The sequence below is a fragment of the Muntiacus reevesi genome, chromosome 21, assembly GCF_963930625.1.
Source record: "Muntiacus reevesi chromosome 21, mMunRee1.1, whole genome shotgun sequence".
Lineage (NCBI taxonomy): Eukaryota > Metazoa > Chordata > Mammalia > Artiodactyla > Cervidae > Muntiacus > Muntiacus reevesi.
The window spans coordinates 49,616,045-49,643,654 of NC_089269.1; the positions used below are offsets into that span (position 1 = coordinate 49,616,045).

General features: G+C 43.4%; 2 protein-coding genes across 5 annotated transcripts in view; both read right to left on the minus strand.

The window, feature by feature from the left end:
* Nucleotides 1-14,779: 14,779 nt before the first annotated feature.
* EPCIP (exosomal polycystin 1 interacting protein) overlaps nucleotides 14,780-27,610 on the minus strand; it is a 29,303-nt gene continuing 16,472 nt past the window's right edge. For all 4 annotated transcript variants that reach the window (XM_065913583.1, XM_065913586.1, XM_065913582.1 and 1 more), the window contains one exon: nucleotides 14,780-16,170. In XM_065913583.1, the coding sequence (XP_065769655.1) occupies nucleotides 15,452-16,111 (660 nt within the window). In that variant the 5' untranslated portion in view covers nucleotides 16,112-16,170 and the 3' untranslated portion in view covers nucleotides 14,780-15,451. The remainder of the gene's footprint in view (nucleotides 16,171-27,610) is intronic.
* LOC136152382 (glyceraldehyde-3-phosphate dehydrogenase) lies at nucleotides 21,748-23,037 on the minus strand. Its single transcript, XM_065913663.1, has one exon. It carries the CDS (start codon nucleotides 22,969-22,971, stop codon nucleotides 21,970-21,972), a length of 1,002 nt encoding a protein of 333 aa, XP_065769735.1. The 5' UTR covers nucleotides 22,972-23,037; the 3' UTR covers nucleotides 21,748-21,969.

Genomic DNA, 27,610 nt, shown 5'->3' on the forward strand with positions numbered 1-27,610 from the left:
TCTCTGTGATGATTTTGGTTAGCTTTGTGTGATCCTGGTCTTCTGGAGGCTGTGGGATTATAGTTCTTGCTTCCTGGTGGGAAGGACTGGTTGTGGGAAAATCTGGGTATTGCTCTGGTGGGCAGGGCCATGGTCAGTAAAGCTTTAATCCAATTGTCTGCTGATATTTGGGTCTATGCTATGTTAGTTATACCCTGAGGCAACTCAATACTGGAGTCTATGGGCTCTATGGTAGAACTACTGGCAACCTTCAAAGAGGACTTATGCCAACCATGCCTCCCAGGATTGCTGCTGCCAGTGACCCTGTTCCCGAGGCAGACTACTGCCAACCCATGCCTCTGCAGGAGATCTTCAGCACTGACAGGCGGATCCATCTCCGTCTCTAGTGGGATCACAGGAATTTGATCCACACCATTATATTTACTACTATGGGCAAAAATCCCTTAGAAGAAATGGAGTGGCCCTCATAGTCAATAGAAGAGTCCGAAATGTAGTACTTGGATGCAATTTCAGAAACAACAGAATGATCTCAGTTCGTTTCCAAGGCAAACCATTCAGTATCACAGTAATCCTAGTCTGTACCCCAACCACTAAGGCTGAAGAAGCTGAAGTTGATTCTTTCTATGAAGACCTACAAGACCTTCTAGAGCTAACAACAAAAAGAGATGTCCTTTTCATCATAGGGGGCTGGAATGCAAAAGTAGGAAGTCAAGAGATACCTGGAGTAACAGGCAAGTTTGACCTTGGAATACAAAATGGAGCAGGGCAAAGGCTAACAGAGTTTTGCCAAGAGAACACACTGATCATAGCAAACACCCTTTTCCAACAACACAAGCGACAACTCTACACATGGACATCACCCGATGGTCAATACCAAAATCAGATTAATTATATTCTTTGTAGCCAAAGATAGAGAAGCTCTATACAGTCAGCAAAAACAAGACTGGCAGCTGACTATGGCTTAGATCATGAGCTCCTTATTGCAAATTCAGACTTAAACTGAAGAAAGTAGGGAAAGTCACGACCTAAATCAAATCCCTTATGATTATACAGTAGAGATGATGAATAGATTGAGAGGATTAAATCTGATTGAGTGCCTAAAGAACTATGGATGGAGGTGCCTAACATTATACAGGAGGTGGTGACCAAAACCATCCCCAAAGAAAATGCCATAAGGCAAGTGGTTGTCTAAAGAAGCCTTACATATATCAGGAGAAGATAAGTGAAAGGCAAAGGAGAAAGGAAAAGTATACCCAATTAAATGCAGAGTTCCAGAGAATACCAAGGAGAGATAAGATAGTCTTCTTAAGTGAACAATGCAAAGAGATAGAGGAAAATAAGAATGGGAAAGACTAGAGATCTCTTCAAGAAAACTGGAGATTCCAAGGGAACACTTCCTGCAAAAATGGGCACAATAAAGGACAGAAATGTCAAGGACCTAACAGAAACACAAGAGATTAAGAAGAGGTGGAGAGAATACACAGAACTGTACAAAAATGTCTTAATGACCCAGATAACCACAATGGTGTGGTCACATACCTAGAGCCAGACATCTTGTGAAGTCAAGTGGGCCTTAGGAAGCATCACTACAAACAAAGGTAGTGGAGGTGATGGAATTCCAGCTGAGTTATTTCAAATCCTAAAAGATGATGCTGTGAAAGTGCTGCACTCAATACGCCAGGAAATTTGGAAAACTCAGCAGTGGCCACGGAACTGAAAAAGTCAGCTTTTAGTCCAATCCCAAAGAAAGACAATGACAAAGAATGTTCAGATTACTGTATAATTGCACTCATTGCACATGCTAGCAAAGTAATGCTCAAAATCCTTCGAGTTAGGCTTCAGTAGTATGTGAACCAAGAACTTCCAGATGTAAAAGCTGAATTTAGACAAGGCAGAGATCAAATTGCCAACATCTGTTGGATCATAGAAAAAGTAAGAGTTAAAAAAAAATCCCATCTACTTCCATTTCATTGACTACACTAAAACCTTTGACTATGTGTATCACAACAAACTGGAAAATTCTTAAAGAGATGGGAACAACAGATGACTTCATCTGTCCCCTGAGAAACCTACATGTAGAACAAGAAGCAACAGTTGGAACCAGACATAGAACAATGAACTGGTTCAAAGTTGGGACAGGAGTACATCAAGGCTGTATATTGTCATCCTGCTTATTTAACTTATATGCAGAGTACATCATGAGAAATGCTGGGCTGGATGACTCACAAGTTGGACTCAAGATTGCCAGGAGATATATCAATAACCTCAGATACGCAGATGACACCACCCTTATGACAGAAAGCAAAGAGAATCTAAAGAGCCTCTTGATGAAGGTGAAAGAGGAGAGTGAAAAAGCTGGCTTAAAACTCATTATTCAAAAAACGAAGACCATGGCATCTAGTCCCATCACTTCATGGCAAATAGATGGGAACAAAGTGGAAACAGTGACAGATTTTATTTTCTTGGGTTCTATAATCACTGCAGATGTTGACGGCAGCCATGAAGTTAAGACACTTGCTCTTTGGAAAAAAAGCTATGACAAACCTAGACAGCATATTAAAAACAGAGACATCACTTTGTTGACAAAGATCTGGACAGTCAAACCTATGGTTTTTCCAACAGTCATGTACAGATGTGAGTTGGACCATAAAGAAGTTTGAGTGTTGAAGAATTGATGCTTTTGAATTGTGGCACTGGAGAAGACTCTTGAGAGCCCCTTGGTCTGCAAGGTGACCAAATCAGTCACTCCTAAAGGAAATCAACCCTGAATATTCGTTGGAAGGACTGATGCTGAAGCTGAAGTTCCATTACTTTGTCCAATACTTAGTCTGATTTGAAGAGCCAACTCATTGGAAAAGACCCTGATGTTGGGAAAGATTGAGGGTGGGAGAAGAGGGTGGCAGAGGATGAGATGGTTGGATGGTATTACTGACTCAATGGTCATGAGTTTGAGCAAACTATCGGAGATAGTGAAGGACAGGGAAGCTTGGCACACTTTAGTTCATGGAATCACAAAGAGTCAGACACGTCTTAGTGATGGAACAAGAAGAGATATTCTTTGAACATAAAAATGAAGATGCATATTTTATGGATTACCTTTTTTAATTTAATTTAATTTTATTTTTTGGATTACCCTTTTTTAATACAATGTGTAAATTACTTTTTTAGTCTAACATACATTGGAAATCAGTTCATATCTGTTCATAAAGTCTTGTCCCTTCTACCAACCTGCATAGTGATCCATTGTTTAAATGTACCATAATTTATTAATATTTAAGTAGTTTCATAAGAATTGATATTAATGTTTTTTCCAGTCTTGCTATGATAATCAATACTGTAATGAAAAGCTTTGAAAAATGGTCACTAGTAGGATGAATTGGTATTGAAATTACTAGATCCACAGGTGTGCATTTGTAATTTTGCCAGTTCTAAGCTGCTCTCTCTGAGGCTGAAACTCCAATACTTTGGCCACCTCATGCAAAGAGTTGACTCACTGGAAAAGACCCTGATGCTGGGAGGGATTGGAGGCAGGAGGAGAAGGGGACGACAGAGGATGAGATGGCTGGATGGCATCACCGACTCGATGGACATGAGTTTGAGTAAACTCTGGGAGTTGGTGATGGACAGGGAGGCCTGGCATGCTTCGATTCATGGAGTCACAAAGAGTTGGACATGACTGAGTGACTGAACTGAACTGAACTGAACTGCAGCTGCTCTCTATAGCAGCATACTAATTAAAAAAAAAAATTTTTTTTATGGAATTGTTTTTCACTTGCTAAGTCACGTCTGGCTCTTTTGCGACCCCATGGGTTGTAGCCTGCCAAACTTCTCTGTCCATGGGATTTCAGGCAAGAATACTGGAGTGGGTTGCCATTTCCTTCTCCAGGGGACCTTCCTGATCCAAGGATCAAACCCACATCTCCTAATTACAGGCAGAGTCTTTACCACTGAGCCACCAGGGAAATACAAATGAAGTCACCTGACATATAATATTATTATATTGGTTTCACATGCACAACAGAATGATACAATATTTACATATGTTGCAAAATGATCAAAGAGTTTAGTTAACTTTCATCACCATTCATAGCTACAAAGTTTTTGTCTTGCCATGAGAACTTTTAGGAGCCATTCTCTTAGCAACTTTCAAATATGTAATACAGTGTTTTTTTGTAATATAGTATTATTTACCAAGTCAAGTTATATTTTATCACTACAGTCCCATGACATATTTTTTAACCCCATTCATTCATTTCACCCACTCCCAACCATGCCAGTTTGCTCCTGGAAGACCACAGTGTCTGTTTGCCTACACCATTCTGTCAAAATTTCACTTGAAATTTAACTATCAAGTTGAAGCAAAAGATTCCAAGCTCAAGATTTCATGCACAATTGGCTCTTTTCACTGGTTTTCTTTGATTGCATTTGAAATCTGCCCACCCATGACTCACTTTTAAAGCTAGAAAGATGATCTAGGCTGAGAGTGTCTTCTGTAACATTTTCTCCCAGTTAGCAGAGAAAGTTAATAACATCTGGCTTCCATTCTACTCGCATTACTCTAAGTTCTTATATTCTGGCTGTTCAGCATTAAGTTCTGATTCCAGCAGTGTTTCGTTGGTGAAATTGAACTCCAGTTCACATCACAAAAGCTTCAAATTGTGCCTGGTCAGCCTGTAGACACCAGTGCCAGCGCCAGGAGACAGATTTGCAGTAACATGATTAGGACAGGGGTAAGAAAGAAAGATAAGGTGCAGAGCAGACTGTGTTAACATCTTGGCCTGAAACTTCAAAAAGGTCTTCCAGTATGAAAGTGATGATTAAATATGGATAGAGAGGAGAACATTGGTTGTTTTGAAGCAAGCTAACAAATGAAAAGCCAACATGTATTTATAACTTTTATAATCTACTTATTCAGATAATTGAAGGGCAAAGTTAAAGATTCAGAAGTTATCTTGCTGCTAACACAAGCCAAAGGCCCTTCTAGAGATTATAGACCTTGTGGAAATTAAATTCCTAAAACAGCAGAACTGCTTTCATTGCCTGTCAGCCAGTGTATGATCTGAAACTAATTATTTTATAAACTGCTCTGTGCACTGAGTATTAAACTGACTGTTTACAGTATATCATCACTATTTAAAGTTGGAGTGATTTTAGACAAAGACCGCTTTCTTAGAATGCTTTCATTCATCATTTTGTTTGAATCGGTTCAGTGCTTTTTTTTTTATCCTTTATTTTTATTAGTTGGAAGCTAATTACTTTACAATATTGTAGTGGTTTTTGCCATACATTGACATGAATCAGCCATGGATTTACATGTGTTCCCATCCCAATCCCCCCTCCCACCTCCCTCGCCATCCCATCCCTCTGGGTCTTCCCAGTGCACCAGCCCTGAGCACTTGTCTCATGCATCCAACCTGGACTGGCAATCTGTTTCACACTTGATAATATACATGTTTCAATGCTGTTCTCTCAGATCATCCCACTTGCCTTCTCCCACAGAGTTCAAAAATCTGTTCTATACACCTGTGTCTCTTTTTCTGTCTTGCATATAGGGTTTTCATTACCATCTTTCTAAATTCCATATATATGCGTTAGTATACTGTATTGGTGTTTATTTTTCTGGCTTACTTCACTCTGTATAATGGGCTCCAGTTTCATCCATCTCATTAGAACTGATTCAAATGAATTCTTTTTAATGGCTGAGTAATATTCCATTGTGTATATGTACCATAGCTTTCTTATCCATTCGTCTGCTGATGGGCATCTAGGTTGCTTCCATGTCCTGGCTATTATAAACAATGCTGCGATGAACATTGGGGTACACGTGTCTCTTTCAGTTCTGGTTTCCTCGGTGTGTATGCCCAGGAGTGGGATTGCTGGGTCATATGGCAGTTCTATTTCCAGTTTTTTAAGAAATCTCCACACTGTTTTCCATAGTGGCTGTACTAGTTTGCATTCCCACCAGCAGTGTAAGAGGGTTCCCTTTTCTCCACACCCTCTCCAGCATTTATTGCTTGTAGACTTTTGGATAGCAGCCATTCTGACTGGAGTGTAATGGTACCTCATTGTGGTTTTGATTTGCATTTCTCTGATAATGAGTGATGTTGAGCATCCTTTCATGTGTTTTTAGCCATCTGTATGTCTTCTTTGGAGAAATGTCTGTTTAGTTCTTTGGCCCATTTTTTGATTAGGTCATTTATTTTTCTGGAATTGAGTTGCAGGAGTTGCTTATGTATTTTTGAGATTAATCATTTGTCTATTTCTTCATTTGCTATTATTTTCTCCGATTCTGAAGGCTGTCTTTTCACCTTGCTTATAGTTTCCTTTGTTGTGCAAAAACTTTTAAGTTTAATTAGGTCCCATTTGTTTATTTTTGCTTTTATTTCCAATATTCTGGGAGGTGGGTCATAGAGGATCTTGCTGTGATTTATGTCGGAGAGTGTTTTGCCTATGTTCTCCTCTAGGAGTTTTATAGTTTCTGGTCTTACATTTAGATCTATAATCCATTTTGAGTTTATTTTTGTGTATGGTGTTAGAAAGTGTTCTAGTTTCATTCTTTTACAAGTGGTTGACCAGTTTTCCCAGCACCACTTGCTAAAGAGGTTGTCTTGTTTTCATTGTATATTCTTGCCTCCTTTGTTGAAGATAAGGTGTCCATAGGTTCGTGGATTTATCTCTGGGCTTTCTATTCTGTTCCATTGATCTATATTTCTGTCTTTGTGCCAGTACCATACTGTCTTGATGACTGTAGCTTTGTAGTAGAGCCTGAAGTCAGGCAGGTTGATTCCTCCAGTGCTTTTTTAAGAAAATAAATTTTGTTGCACTTTTTGATCACGTGGACCATTTTGAGAGTGTTTATTGAATTTTTTTTATAATACTGCTTCTGTTTTATGTTTTGTTTTTTTAGCCGTGAGCCCTGTGGGATCTTAGCTCCTCGACCAGGGGTGGAACCCACACGCCCTCATCAGAAGGCAAGGTCTTAACTGGACTTCCAGGGAGGTCCCCAGTGATTTTTTTTAATCAGAGGGCAATCACACTACTGTGATGGTTTTTTGCCATTCATCAACATGAATCGACCTTAGATATACCTGTGTCCCCTCCCTCTTGAGCCGCCCCCTTCCCATCCCTCTCCTCTGGGTTCTCAGAGAGCACTGGCTTTGGTTCCCTGTGTCATACCTCGAATGCCCACTGGCTATCTTTTTTTACACATGGTAATGTGTGTTTCCATGCTATTTTCTCATATCATCCGACCCTCTCCTTCCCCCATTGTGTCACAAGATGTCTGTGTCTCCTTTGCCAGTAGGATGGTCAGTACTATCTCTCTAGATTCCATGTATATGCATTCATTCAGGATGTTTGTCTTTCTCTTTCTGACTTCCTTCCCTCTGTGTAATAGGCTGTAGGTTCACACCTCATTTGAACTGACTCAAGTGTATTCCTTTTTATACCTGAGTAATATTCCACTGTGTGTATGTGCCATATCCAGTGCTTTTTGTTTGTTTTGTTTTGTTTTAAATTAATGAATTTATTTTAATTGAGGATATTTCAATATTGTGATAGTTTTTGCCATACATCAACATGAATTGATGTTGGGATACATGTGTCCCCCAGTCCTGAACTCCCCTTATTCATGTCAATGTATGAAAAAATATCCAGTGCTTTTTAAAGTTACCTTTCCAAGCAGTAATTCCAATTAGCTTTTTTTTCTACCAAATTGTGACTTTGCATGCAATAACTGACCCATAATTTCAGACAAAATAGGAAAACCACTTTTGTTTGTTTTGTTTGCTTTATTTGCCGACTCAGTATTAGACTGTAGTCTGAGACGATGATTACCAAATGTAGCTCTGTGAGCCCGTGAAGTTTTCCCTAGTCAGTTGCCAAATGAGAAGCACACACACAGTTTGTTCTTGTAGATGTCTCTTATCAGGGGGGAGAATGGTGCTTTATTCTGAGGTGATCTTCCTCCTGCCACAGTAAGATACTAAAATCTCTTTCCTTAAGTGAAATCATGATGATGGTATATTTTCTTTGTTTTCATACTCTTATTGGACAAACTGAAAAGCAGTGGAAGCTAAAAGTCCCCCCAAATTGTTTATTATATCTAAACATCTTTTGTGGCATGCAAAATCTAATAGTCCAGTAATTCCTGGTCTACAAATTTTCCCTTTCTTCCTAAATAACTCAAGAATTCTATTGGGGGGAGGAGAAGCTGGAGAAAACATTTAATTATTTCATTAAATTTTAGTCCTTGATTTAGCAAGGACAGTTCTGCATTAACTTAAAGTAAAATATAAGCTCCCTGGGGGAAGAGATTTTATGTTTTTTTTTTTTTTTTTTCCTCACTGCTAGCTTCAGAGTCCTTCCCAGGTGGCTCAGTGGTGAAGAATCCACTGGCAATGCAGGAGAGACAGGTTCCATCTCTGGGTTGGGAAGATCCTCTGGAGAAGGAAATGGCAACCCACTCCAGTGATATTCTTGCCTTTTCATACTGTTCATGGGGTTCTTAAGGCAAGAATACTGAAGTGGTTTGCCATTCCCTTCTCCAATACTTTGGCCACCTAATGCAAAAAGCCGACTCACTGGAAAAGACCCTGCTGCTGGGAAATCCGAGGGCAGAAAGAGAAGGGAGAGCAGAGGATGAGATGGTTGGATGGCGTCACTGACACAACGGACCTGAGTTTGAGCGAGCTCAGGAGACAGGGAAGGACAGGGAGGCCTCGCATGCTGGGGTCCACGGGGTCGCAGAGAGTCGGCCACAACTAAGTGACGGAATGATAGCAAATCATTTTATCTGATTTAGTGTTTTATATCTTCTGGTGTTACTATGTCAACAAGTACAATTCATAATCATAGTACCATGTGATATTTATATTACATTCACAATAAACACTTTATAAATACACCTAAAGACTATACAACCAATACAGAAGCAAAAATAGCTATGCATCCTTTCTAAGAGAATTCACCTCTGTTAACCCAAAATCATTCAGACATTGTTGTCTTTCCTTCTTGGGGAAAAACGCAGAAGCAGATGCCTTATCAAAGACAACAGAGTTACAAGTATCTCTTTTGGGAATAAAGATGAAGGAATGTGTCTTTTTTCTGTATTATTTAATTTTACTCCAGGGCAGCAAAATTGTACAATAAACACACAGTAACATTATAGTATGATTATGGAGGGAGGCATAGAATCAAGCTTTGAATTTTTCAGATCTTTTAAAACAGTCTATTTGCTTGTTTATTTTCGGTTGTGCTGGGTCTTCATTGCTGCTTGTGGACTTTCTCTAGTTGCGGTGCATGGGCTTCTCTCTGTGGTGGCTTCTCTTATTGTGAAGCACAGGCTCTAGAGTGTTCAGGCACGCAGGGTCTTCCTAGACCAGGGATCAGACCTGTCTCTCCTGCACTGGCAGGCAGGTTCTCAATCACTGGACCACCAGAGAAGTCCCCAGGATCCAAATTTTTGAGAAAATGAAGTGGACTTTTATTTTACTATTTTTTTATTAGGGAATTTAAAAAAAAAATAATATTTATTGACATGAATCAGCCATGGATTGACATGAATCAGTCATGGATTTACATGTGTGACTTTTAAAAATAACCTTTGAAAGTGTTAGTTGCTTAGTACTGTCCGACTCTTTGCTTCCCTGTGGACTGTCGCCCGCCAGGCTCATCAGTCCATGGGTTTCTCCAGGCAAGAATACTGGAGTGGGTAGCCATTCCCTTCTCCAGGGGATCTTCCCAACCCAAGAAATGAACCCAGGTATCCTGAATTGCAAGTGAATTCTTTACCATCTGAGCCACCAGGGAAGTCCCTTATCTAATTATAAAAGTGCTACCTGCATTACTATATTTTAGAAATTTAGAAAATGCAGAACAATACAAAGAAGGAAATAATAATTGTTATTAATCTTAACACTTAATTTTTGGAGCATTTCTTTCCAGGATTATTTTATAAACATTCACTCTTTCATTCTTCATGTCTTCAACATTCCAGAGCAACTTCTACTTGGAATTAGTTCTCTAAACTCCTCACTCTAATCCTATCATAATGATTGCATCTTGGGGTTTGCAACTTACATCTTCTCCAAGTTACTAGAGTTACTTGGCATCTTCCTCAGTAAAACCTCACTTCCATCTTCTAGTTTGTCTATTCTACCTCCAGTCCTGAACCCATCATGTTTCATTGCCCATTCTCTTCCTCCTGCCTTTGTTTCCTCATCCAGATTGGATTTCATGGGGAGGAGACTGTAGTCACTCCCTTCCAACAAGCTCAGCTCCCTTCCCCACACCTGCTTTGCTATTGTTGGTGTTCAGTTGTGTCCAGCTCTTTGCCACCAAATGGAATGCAGCAGGTCGGGGTTCCCTGTCCTTCATCACCTCCTGGAGTTTGCTCAGACTCGCTGAGCTGGCAATGCCATCCAACCATCTCATCCCCTGTTGTCCCCTTCTCTTCCTGCTTTCAGCCTTTCCCAGCATCAGCATCTTTTCCAATGAGTTGACTCTTTCCATCAGGTGGCCAAAGTATTGGAGCTTTAGTTTCAGCATCAGTACTTCCAATGAATATTTAGAGTTAATTTCCTTTAGGATTGAATGGTTTGTTGTACTCATACAGAAAAACCCTAGCCATAGCTGAGCCAGACTGTGGCCTTCTCTGGATCTGTCCCTGGTTAGTTAACTTTCCAGAGTTCCTCTTAAATTAACTGCAGACATCAAATGGACACTAAATACATTATTTTTATTATTATTTGTATGTGGGTCTCTGTCTGAATCAGGCAGATGAAGTAATCAAATAATGCATAAGTTTATATAGAATTTTAATAATATAATCAGTGAGCTCAAATATATAGATTGATAAAAGTATGTTCTCTCCAAACAGAGACTATTTAATTACCCATGGCATCTGTGAAACATTTATAAATATCAATCATTAACCTGGGTAAACAAACAACTGAACAAATTCTTCAAAACAGAGATTTTTACAGGGAACGTTCTCCAATCAGAGAAAAAAGTTAAATGACGAGCCAAATCCAGGAAGCTGAATGACCCCTTCAATACAAAAAGAAGAGTCTTAACTACTTGGGAATTAATGAACAGTCATCTAAACCTCTAAATAAACCATACATTATCTAAGATCTCTAGAAATTAATAAAAGTGTCATTTCCATATAAAAATACATGGTACATAGCTAAAGGGGTACTCAGGGAATAATGTATAACTTTAAATTTAGAATTACACAAGTGAAAAGAGAAATATTCAGCCTCAGAAAAACAAAGAAAAAAAAAAAACCCAGCAAAACAATTCAAAGAACGTGTAGAGTAGAAACAGTCAAAGATAAAATGGTTACTAATAAAAAATAAATTAGAAAATAATAAAATAAAACCCAAAACATAGGGATTACCAAGGAAAAACCCAAACTTAATATAGGAACATACATATCCCCCAAAACTTTAAGTATAACTACACATGAGGAGGAAATGGCAACCCACTCCAGTGTTCTTGCCTGGAGAATCCCAGAGACAGAGGAGTCTGGTGGGCTGCCGTCAATGGGGTCACACAGAGTCGGACACGACTGAAGCGCCTTAGCAGCAGCAGCAGACATGAGGAAGAGCCAAATTAATTGAGAAAGTGTTGTATGGTACCCAGTGAAAATACATTTGAAATTCTACAGAAAATATATATTTTAACAAAACACAAATTTCACAACTGATTGAAGAGGAATCGAATACTTTCAAATTGTGGTGATGGAGAAGACTCCTGAGAGTCCTGTGGACAGCAAGGAGATCAAACCAGTCAATCCTAAAGGAAATCAACCCTGAATATACAACTGGAATATTGGACGCTGAAACTCCAATACTTTGGCCACCTGATGCAAAGAGCTTACTCATTGGAAAAGACCCTGATGCTGGGAAAGATTGAAGGCAGGAGGAGAAGGGGATGACAGAAAATGAGATGGTTGGATGGCATCACTGACTCAGTGGACATGAGTTTGAGTAAACTCCGGGAGTTGGTGATGGACAGGGAAGCCTGGTGTGCTGCAGTCCATGGGGTCTCAAAGAGTCAGACACGACTGAGCAACATAACATCACTCCAGTGAAACAATGGCAAAGTTTTAAAACATGTAAACTTATGGCAATGAAGAGATCATGAGAGAGCCATCTGTACCTTTGGGATTTCAACAAATTTATCTGTCCCATATTTTTAATGTTCCCTTGGTAAGTTTGCTTTCCCATAGAAAGAAAGAAAAGTAAGTGAAGTTAGTCAGTCGTGTCTGACTCTTTGCCACCCCACGGACTGTAGCCTACCAGGTTCCTCTGTCCATGGGATTTTCCAGGCACGAATACTGAAGTGGGTTGCCATTTCCTTCTCCAGGAGATCTTCCCGACCCAGGGATCGAACCCGGGTTTCCTGCATTGCAGGCAGACGCCGTACCATCTGAGCCACCAGCTTTCCCATACTAATAACTAGCTAATTCTTTACTGACAATAGAGAAGCATCAGAGTGAACCACATCTACGCACCTACTTGCATCTGTACTTCTCTTCCTTGGCTCCACTCAGGAAACTGAAAAAAGTGGCCTTCTTCCTATCAAAGATGAATTTATCATTGTGTTCAGAATTCTTTCTTTCTTTCTTTTTTTGCATTTGGAACATGAGTTTTGTTTTTTTAATCTTATGAAAACATAATAATACATTTACAGGAGAGTTGGAAAATACAGAGCAAGGTAATGTATCGTTCCACTATATACTAGTTACTTTTTCCTTGTTTATTTATTAAAACATTGTTTGGGGTTGCACTGGGTCTTTGTTGCTTCGTGCAGTTGTGGTGAGTGGGGGCTGTCTTGGATGCGGTGCTCGGGCTTCAGTAGTTGCAGCACGTGGGCTCAGGAGTTGTGGCTGCCCGGCTCTAGAGCTCCGGTTCAGTAGCTGTGGCACGCAGGCTTAGTTGCTCTGCAGCATGTGGGATCTTCCTGGATCTGGGATCAAACCTGTGTCCCCTACATTGGCAGGCAGATTCTTTACCACTGAGCCACAAGAGATGGACCCAACAAGTATTTCTTGTAAGAATTACTTAAAACATATGTGAAAGAGCTCTGAAGCTATTAAAAGTCACCAAATGGAAGGTGTGCACATTAAGATACTCATAATTTCTAATATCAGTAAATTTCATACTTTATTAATAAAAATTATTAAAATTTCATTTGTTACATTTTCAGTAACTAATGACAGTAAATATATTTAATATTAATCTTTTCATCTATACCCTTCTTGCCGTTCTTTCTCTCTTTTTTCCTTATTTGTCTTTTTCTACCACTTTAATCTTACCTCTCACATACAATGTCAGTAATAAGGTCATTACATTTTTCTATTAAAATTGGTATCTTGGTTTTAGTTCTGGCCTAATTTAAACACTAACATTATAGATGCATGCTAATTAGTCTGAGTGGCCAAATCTCTCACCAGTTAAGCAAATGGAGACATTTCAGGTTATTTCAGCTAACTGGTGTTAAGGCTAAGAGAAAAATGTGTGTTATTTCATGGTAGAGCTATTTCTTATCATTATGGTATCATGCATTCAACATGTTCCAACTTTTTGCACTCTGAATTTAGATGTTTGTACCATAATTGCCACAAACTCTTTATATTCCACTTTAACGTTGAGTTGGGTCTCTGTGAGGGATAATTTTCTTTGTCCAATGATGAGTCAGTTTAATTTTTTAAAAAAGTTGATACTATAGAATAGATAACTAGTGAGAATCCATTGCACAGCTGCCGAGCCCTACTCAGCGCTCTCTGGTCATCTAGGCGGGAAGGAAATCCAAAGAGAGGATATATGCATGTGTGTGGCTGACTCACTTTGCTGAAGCAGAAGCTGACACAACTTTGTAAAGCAACTATCCTCCAGTGAAAATTAATGAAAAACACTCCCTTAGTTCTTTGTATGAACACACATAAAAGCCTTTTATGTTAACCCCATCATACATCATCCAATCTTAAACTTCCAGATGGACTGAGCCCTAAAAGTTCTCCTCTTAATTATCTATTAGTAATCTGGATGTGTTTACCCATGTGAATAGTGTTATAAAGGGGTTATTACATCCCCAGGCTAGCCCCTCATGTAGTCAAACACAGCTCCAGTGGTATTAATCTAAGTTCTGATTTCTGGAGCAGGAGAAGGAGGAGGAGAGGAACAGTGGGGAAGTGGTATAGCCGGGCCAAAGGTAGAAGGTGGCAAGGCAAGAGAAAAAAGAGAAGGGTTAGAAGGAGAAAGCTTTCCCTGGATTTAGGCCTTGTTCTAAGCAACAAAAACCCCAATGCACTTGGTTTTTGTGACTTCCAATTTTCATTTCTGCACCCCACCTCTCGGGACCCTGGTGTTCTCATTCAGCCCTAAGTTTCCACTGTATCGGCCAGGCTTCAACCCTCCCTCCCCACCACCGTCCCCCACTCCCCGCCACTGAACACACCCATAAGACTTCCCTTTCTCAGTGTGAATGTGCTTTACGAGATGTTTGGAAAATACCAGTCTAAGGACCTAATCATTTTGAGGGACTCCTTGTCCCAAAACCACTGAAGTCTGTCATTCTCTACATTGGGGAATTCCAGCCTATGTAAGAACATGAAGGGAGGGGAGAATTGCTTTTTAGCAATGTTTTGAAGGAAAATGCTTCTCTTTTTTTTTTTTTTTTTTTTGATGTGAATTTTTTTTTTTTTTTAAGGGCTTCCTTGGTCGCTCAAATGGCAGATGGTAAAGAATCTGCCTGTTACAGGAGGCCCAAGTTTGATCCCTGGGTCGAGAAGATCCCCTGGAGAAAGAAATGGCCACATATTCCAGTGTTCTTGCCTGGAGAAGTCCATGGCTAGAGGAGCCTGGTGGGCTACAGTCCACTGGTCGCAGAGAGTCAGACAGGACTAAGTGACTAACACTTTCAGTTCTCTTTCATTTTTTAAAAGTCTTTATTGAATTTGTTGCACATTGCTTCTGCTTTATATTTTGGTTTTTTGGCCATGAGGCATGTGGGATCTTAGTTCCCTGACCAGGGATCAAACTGGCAACCCCTGCATTGAAAGGCAAGTCTCAACCACTGCATCACCAGGGAAGTCCTGGAAGACCCTTTTTCTTTAGGGTTCATCCCCTCTGCTGAGCTCCACTAAGCAGTCCTTGGGTTGCACTGATTTGACATTTCCCTACCCTCCCTTAGTAGCAAAAACCTAGCCTCTAGCTGGCCCCCAACATATGCTTCTAGACTGAATCAAGTAGGTTTTTTGATTATTTTTATTTTGTTTTCCCAGGGCCAGGCATGGGTGAAGCAGAGAGCTGGCTCTGTGTGAAAGGAAGCTGGGGGAGAAGTGAAGTTGAGGCTAGGAATACCCATGACCTTGTTCACAGATCCCTTGTTGAGATGATCCAGCATGTGCCAAAGTCCCCGGAGGATGGGCACAGCTACGATGTTAGTAAATGAACGTGACAACATAGCTTTTGTTGTTCAGGAATGGGAAGGTTTTAAGGTGGGAAAAGTAGGGGAAGTTGTTGGCCAGGCTGGCAGAGTTTGCAACACTGTATGATTTTAAGGCGGACTCCCTGTTGAAGAGTGCCATATCTAAGAAGGAGATATACGTACAGGTTTGCCAGCCTTGCTGTAACAACATGGGCTTCTCTCTGGTTTCGCTCTCCCTACCGTCATGGATGAGTAAAGTCTGTTCAGGGGAGGGATGCTTGGCCTCCATGCTGACCCGAAGCCTCTCCAGACCGCAAACAGCCAGGTACTCAGTGGGGAGAGTGTTGGTACTGCACAGGGAAAGCTTCAGGTCCCGGACCAGTGTGAAGTTCAGCAGAAGCCCCAGCGCAGACGTGTCTGTGAACCAGATGGTCAGACGGTCACTGTGGCTCATTTGCTCGACGGCAAGAGGCAGCATGGTTCTACAGCTGCACATCAGGTTGGCCAAACTGTAGTCACAGTCCCGGACGTCTGCTGAGCAGATGCACTTCCGAATGGTGTTTTCCTTGGTGAAAATGAGCGTGCCGTTCCTCTGAGCCCTGGTGAAGCAGTCAAGTGCAAAGACGCCCAGCGCGCTGATCAGAAGGAAGCTGTGCCCAGAAGGAGGTGCCATTCTCCTCTCAGCGTGGGCCGGCCAGGTTCCCCTTCATGAGCTGATTCATCGAAACTCACCTGAAAGAAAATATGCAGTTTTGTTATCACAGCCTCTCCTTAGAAATGAGCAGCTTCTGGGAAAAAAGGAACCCCCGAAATAACACGTCGTAAAGTTTCTCACTTGCAGTTCCAGCAAACGCAGGTGATGCTAGGAGCCCATGCTCTTTTCTCAGAGCCTGGGGTGGGGGTGGAGGGAGGGCAACAACCAGGCCCCTGAAATCTGAAAAAGTGAGCTGGAAAACTCCCGGTGGTGTCTGTTGGTGGTGAGATAAACACGCCAACAAGCAGGCAAAGAGCAGTTCCCGGGAAAGGAGACTTACGGCATCCTGTCTGTGGATGGAGAATTGGAGTGACTGGAGGCTGCACATCCTCCAAACATCCCTTTATCGGTACAGAATGTCTGTCTTGCCCACTTAAGCACACACATTCCCTCCTCCCCCTCAATATCTGACTTCCTGGAATTCAGGAGACAAACGGTTTCTTGTTGGAATCAGCTACCCACGTTCTATCTGTTAACACAGCATGCATACCGATGATGAAACAGTTAATGGTAAACTTCAATTTCTAACTAGACAAACATGCTCCCCTCCCTCTCATCAATCTGTTTATATGACTGTTCATATTCTCCTGGTCTCGACCAGGATTGTGGTCCACATTAACTGTGTCACTAGACAAGGAAAAGCCCCATTGCACAGCAATTCATCACAGGGATATTGATTTACTAACTCCTTTCCCCCAAACAAACCTTATCAATTGATTTTAAATTTTTTTTTTATTTTTCAGTTGGTTGCACTGAGTCTTTGCTGCTGCGTGGGCTTTCTCTAGTTGTGGCTGGTGGTGGATACTCCTCCCTCCAGTGCTCAGGCGTCTTGCTGCCGTGGCTTCACTTGCCAAGCACAGGCTCGAGTTCGCAGGCTCAGTAGTTGCGGCATGTGGGTTTGGTTGCTCAGCGGCATGTGGGCTCTTCCCAGACCAGGGATCTGGTGGTTTGCATTTGCAGGTGATTCCTATCCACTGTACCCCTAGGGAAGTCCTATGAACTGATTTCTCCAAAATGTGAAACACTATGTAAACACTGTTAAATGATCTAAATAAGGTAGGAGTGCATGCTGAATTGAAAGAGCAACCCCGATGTCCAATTTGGGTGAAAATGCCCTATGGGTGTCTGGCGTTTAATTGATGTGTGTGTGGTCTTCTTTTATGGTGTAATTGAAATGACACATTGTGAAATAGGACACCAGATTTCAGTTTTTCAAACATAAGTAAATTTCCCCCGACTTAGCTGATGACCGAAGAGAGAAAACAATATAATTCAGTGCATATATACATATGGCGGTGGGCAGGGCAAGAGGCTGGGAATGAGACCTCTGAACAGGATCTGGTGACGGCTCCCGCAGGGAGAGTGCTAAGGAGACACCAATGGAAAGTCAGTGCCCGGGGGGGTTAAACCTGTGTCCAGAGAAGATGGTGACAGCAGGAAAGGAGCTAGGCTGACCCGCACCCTTTAGGGACCGAGATGAGGCTACAAGAAGGCAGAGCAGGTCAGTGTGAAATCCAAGGGGGACAGAGCTAGAAATGCCAGGGCAGGTTCACAGGCAGCACAAGTCCGTCAGCAGGAGCTGGAATGAGGGTGAGGAGATAACAAATCATCTCAGCTGAGTAAACCTGAACCGGAGGCGAGGCAATGGTTCACAGCAGTCATGATGTCATCCATCCGTCCATCCAACAAATGCTCACGGGGAGTTTCCCAGGTGGCAGGCACTTTGCTAGCCCTGGGGATGCAGCGCAGAATGAGAAAATGAGCAAAGAGTTCCATGGGACTTGATTCTGCTTCCAGTGCCCAAGGTGGGCCCGGCCTGCGTGTGAGGACCAGAGGATAGGAAAGGGAAGGAGGCAAAGGCAGGGGTCAGGTAAGGCCAAGCCGAAGATGCAAAAGCAGCATGACCTGGGTCCTGCCCCCAAGGGCTCCTATGCAAAAGAGGGAGACAAAGAAGGCTGAACTGAGGACGTCACTCCTTGGAAGAAAAGTTATGACCAACCTAGTCAGTCAATCAGTGAAGTTGCTCAGTCGTGTCCAGCTCTTTGCAATCCTGTGAACTGTAGCCTACCAGGCTCCTCCATCCATGGAATTTTCCAGACAAGAGTACTGGAGTGGGTTGCCATTTCCTTCTCCATGGGATCTTCCCAACTCGGGGATCAACTGAGCTACCAGGAAAGCTAGTAGACAGCATATTAAAAAGCAGAAACATTACTTTGTCACCAAAGGTCTGTCTAGTCAAGGTTATGGTTTTTCCAGTGGTCATGTATGGATGTGAGAGTTGGACTATAAAGAAAGCTGAGCACAGAAGAATTGATGCTTTTGAAGTGTGGCATTGGAGAAGACTCTTGAGACTCCCTTGGACTGAAAGGAGATCCAACCAGTCCATCCTAAAGGAAATCAGTCCTGGGTGTTCATTGCAAGGACTGATGCTGAAGCTGAAAGTCCAATACTTTGGCCACCTGATGGGAATAGCTGACTCATTTGAAAAGACCCTGATGCTGGGAAAGATTGAGGGTGGGAGGAGAAGGGAACGACATAGGATGAGATGGTTGGATGGCATCACCGACTCAATGGACATGGGTTTGGGTGGACTCTGGGAGTTAGTGATGGACAGGGAGGCCTGGCGTGCTGCAGTCCATGGGGTCACAAAGAGTCGGACACAACTGAGCGACTGAACTGAACTCCTGAAGATACACACAGATGTAGGATCATAGCAGACAGGCAAGCAGAGTCCATTCAGGAAACCAGATAAGACATTTGATAATGCTTTGTGTTTATTTTGAAGTTGGCACAGAGTTTGAGTCTTACTTTTCTTAAAAGTATAAGAGTGTTTTTCTGCTTTCTAAAAGTGGATTTTTCAAACATTTTTTTAAATTAACTTTGACTGGACTTTAGTTGACTTGCAATGTTGGGTTAGTTTCTGCTGTATAGAAACGTGACTCGGTCATGCACGTGCATGTATCCACTCTTGTTCAGATCCTATTCCCATATAGGTCATTACAGAGTGCTGGGAAGCGCTCCCTGTGCTGTAAAGTAGGTCCTTATTAACTACATGTTTCATGTGTAATAGTGTATAAATGTCAATCCCAATATCCCAAATTATCCCTCCCTCACGCCTTAGTCATCATGTCTGTTTTGTACATCTGTGACTCTATTCCTGCTTTGTAAATGGGTTCGTTTATACCATTTTTTTTTAGATTCCACATATAAACGATATCATATATTTGTCTTTCTCTAACTTACTTCACTCAGTACACCATTCTCTGAAAGTAAGTGAAAGTCACTCAGTCGTGTCTGACTCTTTGCTACCCATGGACTACACAGTCCATGGAATTCTCCAGGCCAGAATGCTGGAATGGGTAGCCTTTCCCTTCTCCAGGGAATTCTTCCCAACACAGGGATTGAGCCCAGGTCTCCCTCATTGCAGGTAGATTCTTTACCAGTTTAGCCACCAGGGAAGCCCAAGAATACTGGAGTGGGTAGCCTATCCCTTCTCCTGCAGCTCTTCCTGACCCAGGAATCAAACCAGGGTCTCCTGAATTGCAGGCGGATTCTTTAACAGCTGAACTACCAGGGAAGCCCCACACCAGTCTCTAGGTCCATCCACCTTGCTGCAAATGGCATTATTTCATTCCTTTTTTTTATGGCTGAGTAATATGTTTAATACACAGATTCAACATACTCTTGTCAACTGTGTCCCTTCTGCCATTTTACCTTGTGGATCACCAGACTCTCCTTGTGTGCATGCACCTTACACAAGCATCCATATCAGAGTATGTTGCTTTACTGCAAGTTCTCAGACCTGTTTTCTGCCTGTTTACCTCGTCTCAATTCAGTTCATTTCAGTCGCTCAGTCGAGTTCCGACACTTTGGGACCCCATGAATCGCAGCAGGAGTAGTATCTATATTCACATGGTTTTCTTGAAGGATTTATTCGATAGTTCATTTTGTAGCAAAAGAGTTTGAGCAATGTGTAGAGCCACAATTCTTCCTGAACTAGAGGCTTAAAGGTTTTAAACTGCGTTGCAATGTGATGGTAAGTACCCCACTTAGTAAGGAACAGTGCATAATTTATTAATTACAAGACAATTTTAGATGATTATCTGTCCCAGATTCCACTGCAGGTTTCTAGGACTTCACGTTCCAGAAACCCCGTCATCCCTGGACTAGGAATGCTGACGCCAGCACCACTGGCCTGCTTTGCTCCCAGCTTTGGAGGGAAAGGAAGGGAGGGGCATCTATCCATCAGCTGAAACCTGGCGACAAAGTATCGACATCATTCTTTTAAGTGTTGATACTGATCAGAGGCAGCTCGAAAAAGACAGGGGTAAGAACTGACTGATTTGAAAAGTCCTTGATACTGGGAAAGATTGAAGGCAGGAGGAGAAGGGGACAACAGAGGTTGAGATGGTTGGATGGCATCATCGACTTGATGGACATGAGTTTGAATAAACTCCGGGAGTTGGTGATGGACAGGGAGGCCTGGCGTGCTGCAGTCCATGGGGTCGCAAAGAGTCAGACACGACTGAGTGACTGAACTGAACTGAACTGAAGACAGGAGAAGAGCATGGATTTCCCGGAACGAGTTGGGCTGGAGATCCCCAAAGGGATTTGTGAGCAACTTCCCAGCAGTCAAGGACCTGGCCGGGCCTCAGCGGGGGCCCTGCCTTCTGGAGGTCAGGGAGCTTGAAGGCCAGACCAAGGAGGCCAGATGCATGGGGCCTCATGAAGTGGCACAGAGTGGGCCAAGTGTCCCTGGTAACGGGTTTACGTGGATTCCTCAAAGATGCTATGTGGACATTGTTCTCCCTCAGTCTTACCGTGGGTTTCTTTCTTTAGGTTTCTTGGCTGTGGATTGTGAGCACCCGACTTTCACTGCGTATTATTATCTATTTGTGCATGCTCAGTCGCTCAGTCGTGTCTGACTCTTTGTGACCCCTTGCATTGCAGCTTGCCAGGCTCCTCTGTCCTTGGGATTCTCCAGGCAAAAATACTGGAGTGAGTTGCCGTGCCCTCCTCCAGGGGATCTTCCCAACCCAGGAACTGAACCCTCGTCTCCGGCATTGCAGGGAGACTCTTTTCCACTATTCCTTTGGGGGTGGGTTCCAGACTGGCATGAGCAGAATGGGGGCAAGTGTGTCCCATCGCCCCGCCCCTGCCCTTTGACATTTATTTAATGTGCCTGTGCCAGGTCTTAGTCGCCACCTGGGGGATCTGGTTCCCTAACCGGGGATTGAACCTGGTCCCCCTACACCGGAAGTGCAGAGTCTTAGCCACTGGACCTGCCGACAAGTCCCTACCCCTGCCGCTTGATCTACCTCTACCCACAGTGGAGGTGGCACTGTGGGAAGGATGGTTTTCTCTGCAGGCTGCTGAACTTGTAGAAGGGAACCATGGATCTATTGGCAACTGCCAAGTGTCCAGAAGGGGTGAGCTTGAGAGTGAAGCCAACCCAGAGAAAAACAGAGATAAGAAGTGGAAAGATATTCCTAACAATCTTTTTTTTTTTCCCCAGCACCCAGATCAAGCCATGCCTGACATTCTTTCTTTTTTACTTTTTTTTTTTTTTTTTTTTTGGGTATAGGGTACTTTTATTGATGGTACACGACAAGGCAGGGCTCCCTAAGCCCCTCCCCTTCCTCAGGGCCTTGGGGATGGAAACTGTGGAGGTCGGGAGATTCTCTGTGGTGGAGGATCGAGGTGGGGCAAGGACTCCCCAGCAGCTGAGGAACTCTCTCTTCCTCTCGTGCTCCTGCTGGGACTGGGGTCCAGGGACCTCACTCCTTGGAGGCCATGTGGACCATGAGGTCCACCACCCTGTTGCTGTAGCCGAATTCATTGTCGTACCAGGAAATGAGCTTGACAAAGTGGTCGTTGAGGGCAATACCAGCTCCAGCATCGAAGGTAGAAGAGTGAGTGTCGCTGTTGAAGTCGCAGGAGACAACCTGGTCCTCAGTGTAGCCTAGAATGCCCTTCAGAGGGCCCTCTGATGCCTGCTTCACCACCTTCTTGATCTCATCATACTTGGCAGGTTTCTCCAGGCGGCAGGTCAGATCCACAACGGACACGTTGGGGGTGGGCACGCGGAAGGCCATGCCAGTGAGCTTCCCGTTGAGCTCAGGGATGACCTTGCCCACGGCCTTGGCAGCGCCAGTAGAAGCAGGGATGATGTTCTGGGCAGCCCCTCGGCCATCACGCCACAGCTTCCCGGAGGGGCCATCCACGGTCTTCTGGGTGGCAGTGATGGCGTGGACGGTGGTCATGAGTCCCTCCACGATGCCGAAGTGGTCATGAATGACCTTGGCCAGGGGGGCCAAGCAGTTGGTGGTGCAGGAGGCATTGCTGACAATCTTGAGAGTGTTGTTATACTTCTCGTGATTTACGCCCATCACAAACATGGGGGCATCGGCAGAAGGCGCAGAGATGATGACCCTCTTGGCGCCACCCTTCAAGTGAGCCCCAGCCTTCTCCATGGTAGTGAAGACCCCAGTGGACTCCACCACGTACTCAGCACCAGCATCACCCCACTTGATGTTGGCGGGATCTCGCTCCTGGAAGATGGTGATGGCCTTTCCATTGATGACGAGCTTCCCGTTCTCCGCCTTGACTGTGCCGTGGAACTTGCCGTGGGTGGAATCATACTGGAACATGTAGACCATGTAGTGAAGGTCAATGAAGGGGTCATTGATGGCAACGACGTCCACTTTGCCAGAATTAAAAGCAGCCCTGGTGACCAGGCGCCCGATGCGGCCGAATCCGTTCACTCCGACCTTCACCATCTGGTCTCAGAGATGCGGCTGGCACAGCACGAAAGTCACGGCTATCTGTCGAACGGGCAGGAGCAGAGAGCCTCTTTCTTTTTTAAAAACATGCTTTATTTTATTTTTGGTTGCGGTAGGCTTAGTTGTGCACAGCAGCTTTCTCCGGCTGAAGAGGACAGGCCGGCTCCCTAGTTGCGGCACATAGGCATCTCACTTTGACGGCGTCTTTTGCGGAGGGGCACACGCTCCAGCTGCGTGGACTCAGTCGTTGCAGCTCAAGGGCTCCAGAGCACTGACTCAGTAGTTGTGACACATGGGATAGTGACATTCTTTCTTGATTTTTTAGAAAAAGATGTGAGCCACACTTTTTTCCTATTCAAGCCACCCTGAATTGGGATTTCTATATAAGCAGTTGAAGGAGTCTTGGTGCACTGACATTCGATAAACTATGCTTCCTTTTTTCGTTCGCTCAATAAACATTTGTTGAGCACTTGCTTTGTGCTGGCACTGTGCTAGAAGTGGAGAAAATAAAGCCAATATGAGCTCTGTCGAGGGGTTACACCCTAGTCAAGGACACCCTGAACCAACAGTCACAGTGTCATGTGATAATAATTATAACCACAGTTTTTATGGGATACTCAGTCTGCACTGGGACTCCCTGGGGGTGGCTAAATTCATAGGGGAGGTAATAATTGATTAGAGGAATATTTCTTGAATGGAAAAGATAAAAGGAAAATTATCAATGTAATTAGCATAGGATGATCAGGACTTTTATAATCCAAAAGTAGGATAGAGAGATGGACAGTTTATGAAGACGGCAGGAGTAGCAGTCAGTTCAGGTCAGTTCAGTCGCTCAGTCGTGTCCAACTCTTTGTGACCCCATGCACTGCAGCACGCCAGGCTTCCCTGTCTTTCAGCATCTCCCAGAGCTTGCTCAAACTCATGTCCATTGAGTTGGTGATGCCATCCAGCCATCTCATCCTCTGTTGTACCCTTCTCCTCCTGCCTTCAATCTTTCCCGGCACTAGGGTCTTTTCCAATGAGTCAGTTCTTTGCATCAGGTGGCCAAAGTATTGGAGCTTCAGCATCAGTCCTTCCAATGAGTATTCAGGACTGATCTCCTTTAGGGTGGTCTGATTGCATCTCCTTGCAGTCTAAGGGACTCTCAAGAGTCTTCTCCAATATCACAGTTCAAAAGCATCAATTCTTCTGTGCTCAGCTTTCTTTATGGTCCACCCTCACATCCAAACATGACCACTGGAGAAACCACAGACTTGACCAGACGGCAGGAAGAAACTCGGGCAGCAGTAGGAAAGGGCGGTGAGGGGTCCTGTGGGGCTGGAGTCCCCTGACTTGCTCTGATACATCATTTTCTCCGTGTCCCAGCCTTTCCTGTGCTCACTGCATCACTGAGACTTGCCTGCTGTGTCCTAACATGAGCCCCCTCCACAACCCTAGGGGCAGGGACATAGGGAGGGGTGGGGGCATGGGATCTCTTTGTGCCCATCTTTTTATGCCATGCTAGAATCTGCCCACAAATGAACAAATGCATAGTGAAACCAGGATAAAGGTTAATTTCTTCCTTACATTATAGTCTAATGCCATTAAAGGCATAAGGAGGGTTTACTTGGCTCCACACAGTCATTCAGGGACTCAGGCTTTATTTCTTTTTAATGCTAACTTCTAGGGCCCACAGGTCCTCCACAGCATTTTCTGCCCACATTTCATGGGCCAGAACTGAGCCACATGGGCCAGAACTGAGTCACCTGACTGCATGGAGCTTGGAAATGATGCCCAGCACTGTGCCAGGAAGGAAGAGGAGAATATGGGTATTGGTGGCCACTAAAAGTTACTGACCACACCTAGGTTGTAAGACACAAAGAAAGACTTTATGCAACCATGACAAAAGCTCAGGAGGTGTCAATCCACCTAAACCTTTCAGGCAAGAGGCTGAAAACCATGTATGATCATTAACTCTTTGATCATGGAATCACTGAACATGTCCAGACACCAGAGCTCCTATTCAGACTTCATGCAAATATCATTTCTATATTGCAGTTGGAGAAATCCTGAATGCAATTAATATGAACAGCTAGCTGCACGAAAGCAAAGACTCCTGAATTGAGCAGATACAGACATCAGTAACTTCAAAACAAATTCCACAGAGATTCCTCCCCAAACTAGGATTACACCCAAAATTTAGATAATGTTTATACTTGGCTCCAAAAGGAACGTTTCAAACTGGACTAGTTTTGTTTATAAGAAAATATTACTAGTAAGGAGATAGTGTGTCAGTGGGAGGATAGCACTGGACCATTTTCCTGAAAACAGATTTGAAATGTCATGAATAATGATGTTTTGAATTCTATAGTCTTAACACAAAAGACAAGAAAAATGACTGTGGGAATACAGAGTAATGTTCTCCAAATCCTTACAGCAATTAAAACTGAAGAGTGATTTCAAATTTTAATTCAGAAGTAAGTTTAATTTGAAATTAGGAGTGATTTTTTTTTTAAGCGGAAAGGCAACTTAAGGAAAAGACTCAATTGAAGAAACTGGAGAAGCAGGAGAACCAGACACAGATGAGATGCTCCAGTAAGAAGCAGACGGCCTGCAACATGAATCTGAATGGCAGCACGGGGTAGAAACGCAGAAAAGACCCAGTGTCTGGGTGTCCAAAGAAAACCACTTGGATGCAGGACTTGGAGATCTAGGCAACGATGTCTGTCCCAAATGCCATCCCTAGAGGGTGTCCCTGCAAAAATCCTCTAAGATTTGAAGGTGGTGAAAGTGAGAAAAATTCCAGAAAAGGAGACACTTTGGAATCTTGGGTGTGTTCCATAAAGGGAGAGATGTACCCACACTCTGGAGTTGTTTTATCAGAAGGGTGCCCACTGCTGACACAGACAGTGGCAAAACGGCCTCACTTACCACAGGGGCTTAATGGGTTCCTCAAGGAACATTGCATGTACTGTGGGAACAAACAGCTGGGAAACTAACTGTAAAGTGAAGTGACTGGTGGGTGCTAATTAAAGACACAGATCAAGCGTTGGGCAGGAAGCAATGGGAAAGACTCCCAAAGAAGGTGATGTCTGGACTGAGAAGAGAGAGGCTGGGATAACGAAAGCTGAGATGCTGGAGACAGAAAAGTAATTTCAGCAAAATCTCAGTCTAGAGTACTTGGCGTGTCTTTAGGTCATGAGGCTAGGAATGAGGCTGGGACTGTGCCAACCAAGCTAAGGGGTTTGGTCTCCAAACTTCTGATCTTCATTCCTTCAATAAGAACCCTTCCCAACAGATAATAATTTTTAAAGATTTTAGAAATATCACACTTACATTATATACATTGTAAACAATACACAAAAAGAATGGACTTTTACATGTTTGAGATGAAAAATGAAAATGGCTTCCCTGGTGGCCCAGCCAGTAAAGAATCTGCCTGCAATGGAGGAGACCTGAGTTTGATCCCTGAGTCAGGAAGATCCCCTGGAGAACAACATGACGACCCACTCCAGCATTCTTGCCTGGAGAATTCCACAGATAGAGGAACGTAGTGGGCTACAGTACATGGGGTCACAGAGTCTGATATGATTGAGTGATTAACACTTTCACCTCACTGGCTTGTATATATACACACCCTCTTTGGAGGTCCCTGCAAGCGACAAAAGTGAGGAGCTGAGGGTTTGTGAGCAGGGGCGACCTGGGTAGATCTGTGTTTATGGAAGTTCGTGGAGGTGCCAGGTGGAGACTGAATTACGAGAGCAGAGATGAGAGGACAATGAGTTCTACGTGAAAAACACATTTCACTTGTGTTTTCTTTGATGGTTTATCTCTCTCCATTTGCTGATTCCTTCTAACTCCAGGCTCTCCAGGTAAATTTATTTCCATATCTGGAGTCCTTGAGGGGTAGAGAGAACCAAGAGTGTGAGATTGAGGAAGGGGGGAGGAGGCCGAGGCTCCCACCCTGCTATCCCCTTGCTGTGCCTTCATCTTAATTCCTGTCCATCCACCCTTTCCAGATTCAGTTCAGTCACTCAGTCATATCTGACTCTTTGCGATCCCATGGACTGCAGTACGCCAGGCCTCCCTATCCATCACCAACTCCCGGAGTTTACTCAAACTCAAGTGCCCGGTGCTAAAAACCGACTCTCATATAAGGGTCGAAAATCATTTTGTTAGTGTTCACTCCCTAAGCTGTGTCTGACTCTTTGCAAGCCCATGGACTGCAGCACTCCAGGTAAGTCTTAATATAGATTTAAATAAACACATTCTTGCTCAAGGGGATTGCGCTTTAAGCCTTATCCCTACCTTGCTCCTTGTTAGAGGGAGAGCAAGGGATAAAGAGCAGCTCGGGAGAAGTGTGGGGTGAGACTCTTGTCTAGAATCCCGTGGCCACCTGATCTCAGGCCCACTTCCCACTTGTTCGTGGCTGTAACACCACTCTGCCCATGGAGGCCAGAGGGGAAATGTTGGCTGCTCTGTGTTAAATGGATGAGATTCTCACAGAGATGCTGGATGAAGGCTTTAGGTGAAAAACCTTGGAAAGGAGTTTTTGGAAAAAAAAAAAAAAAAAAAGATTTTCAGCATTTTCCTTTCCCTTGGCTCTGGTCCAGAAGTGCACTGCAGGAAGCAGGTTAGAGATAAACACTATGTAAAC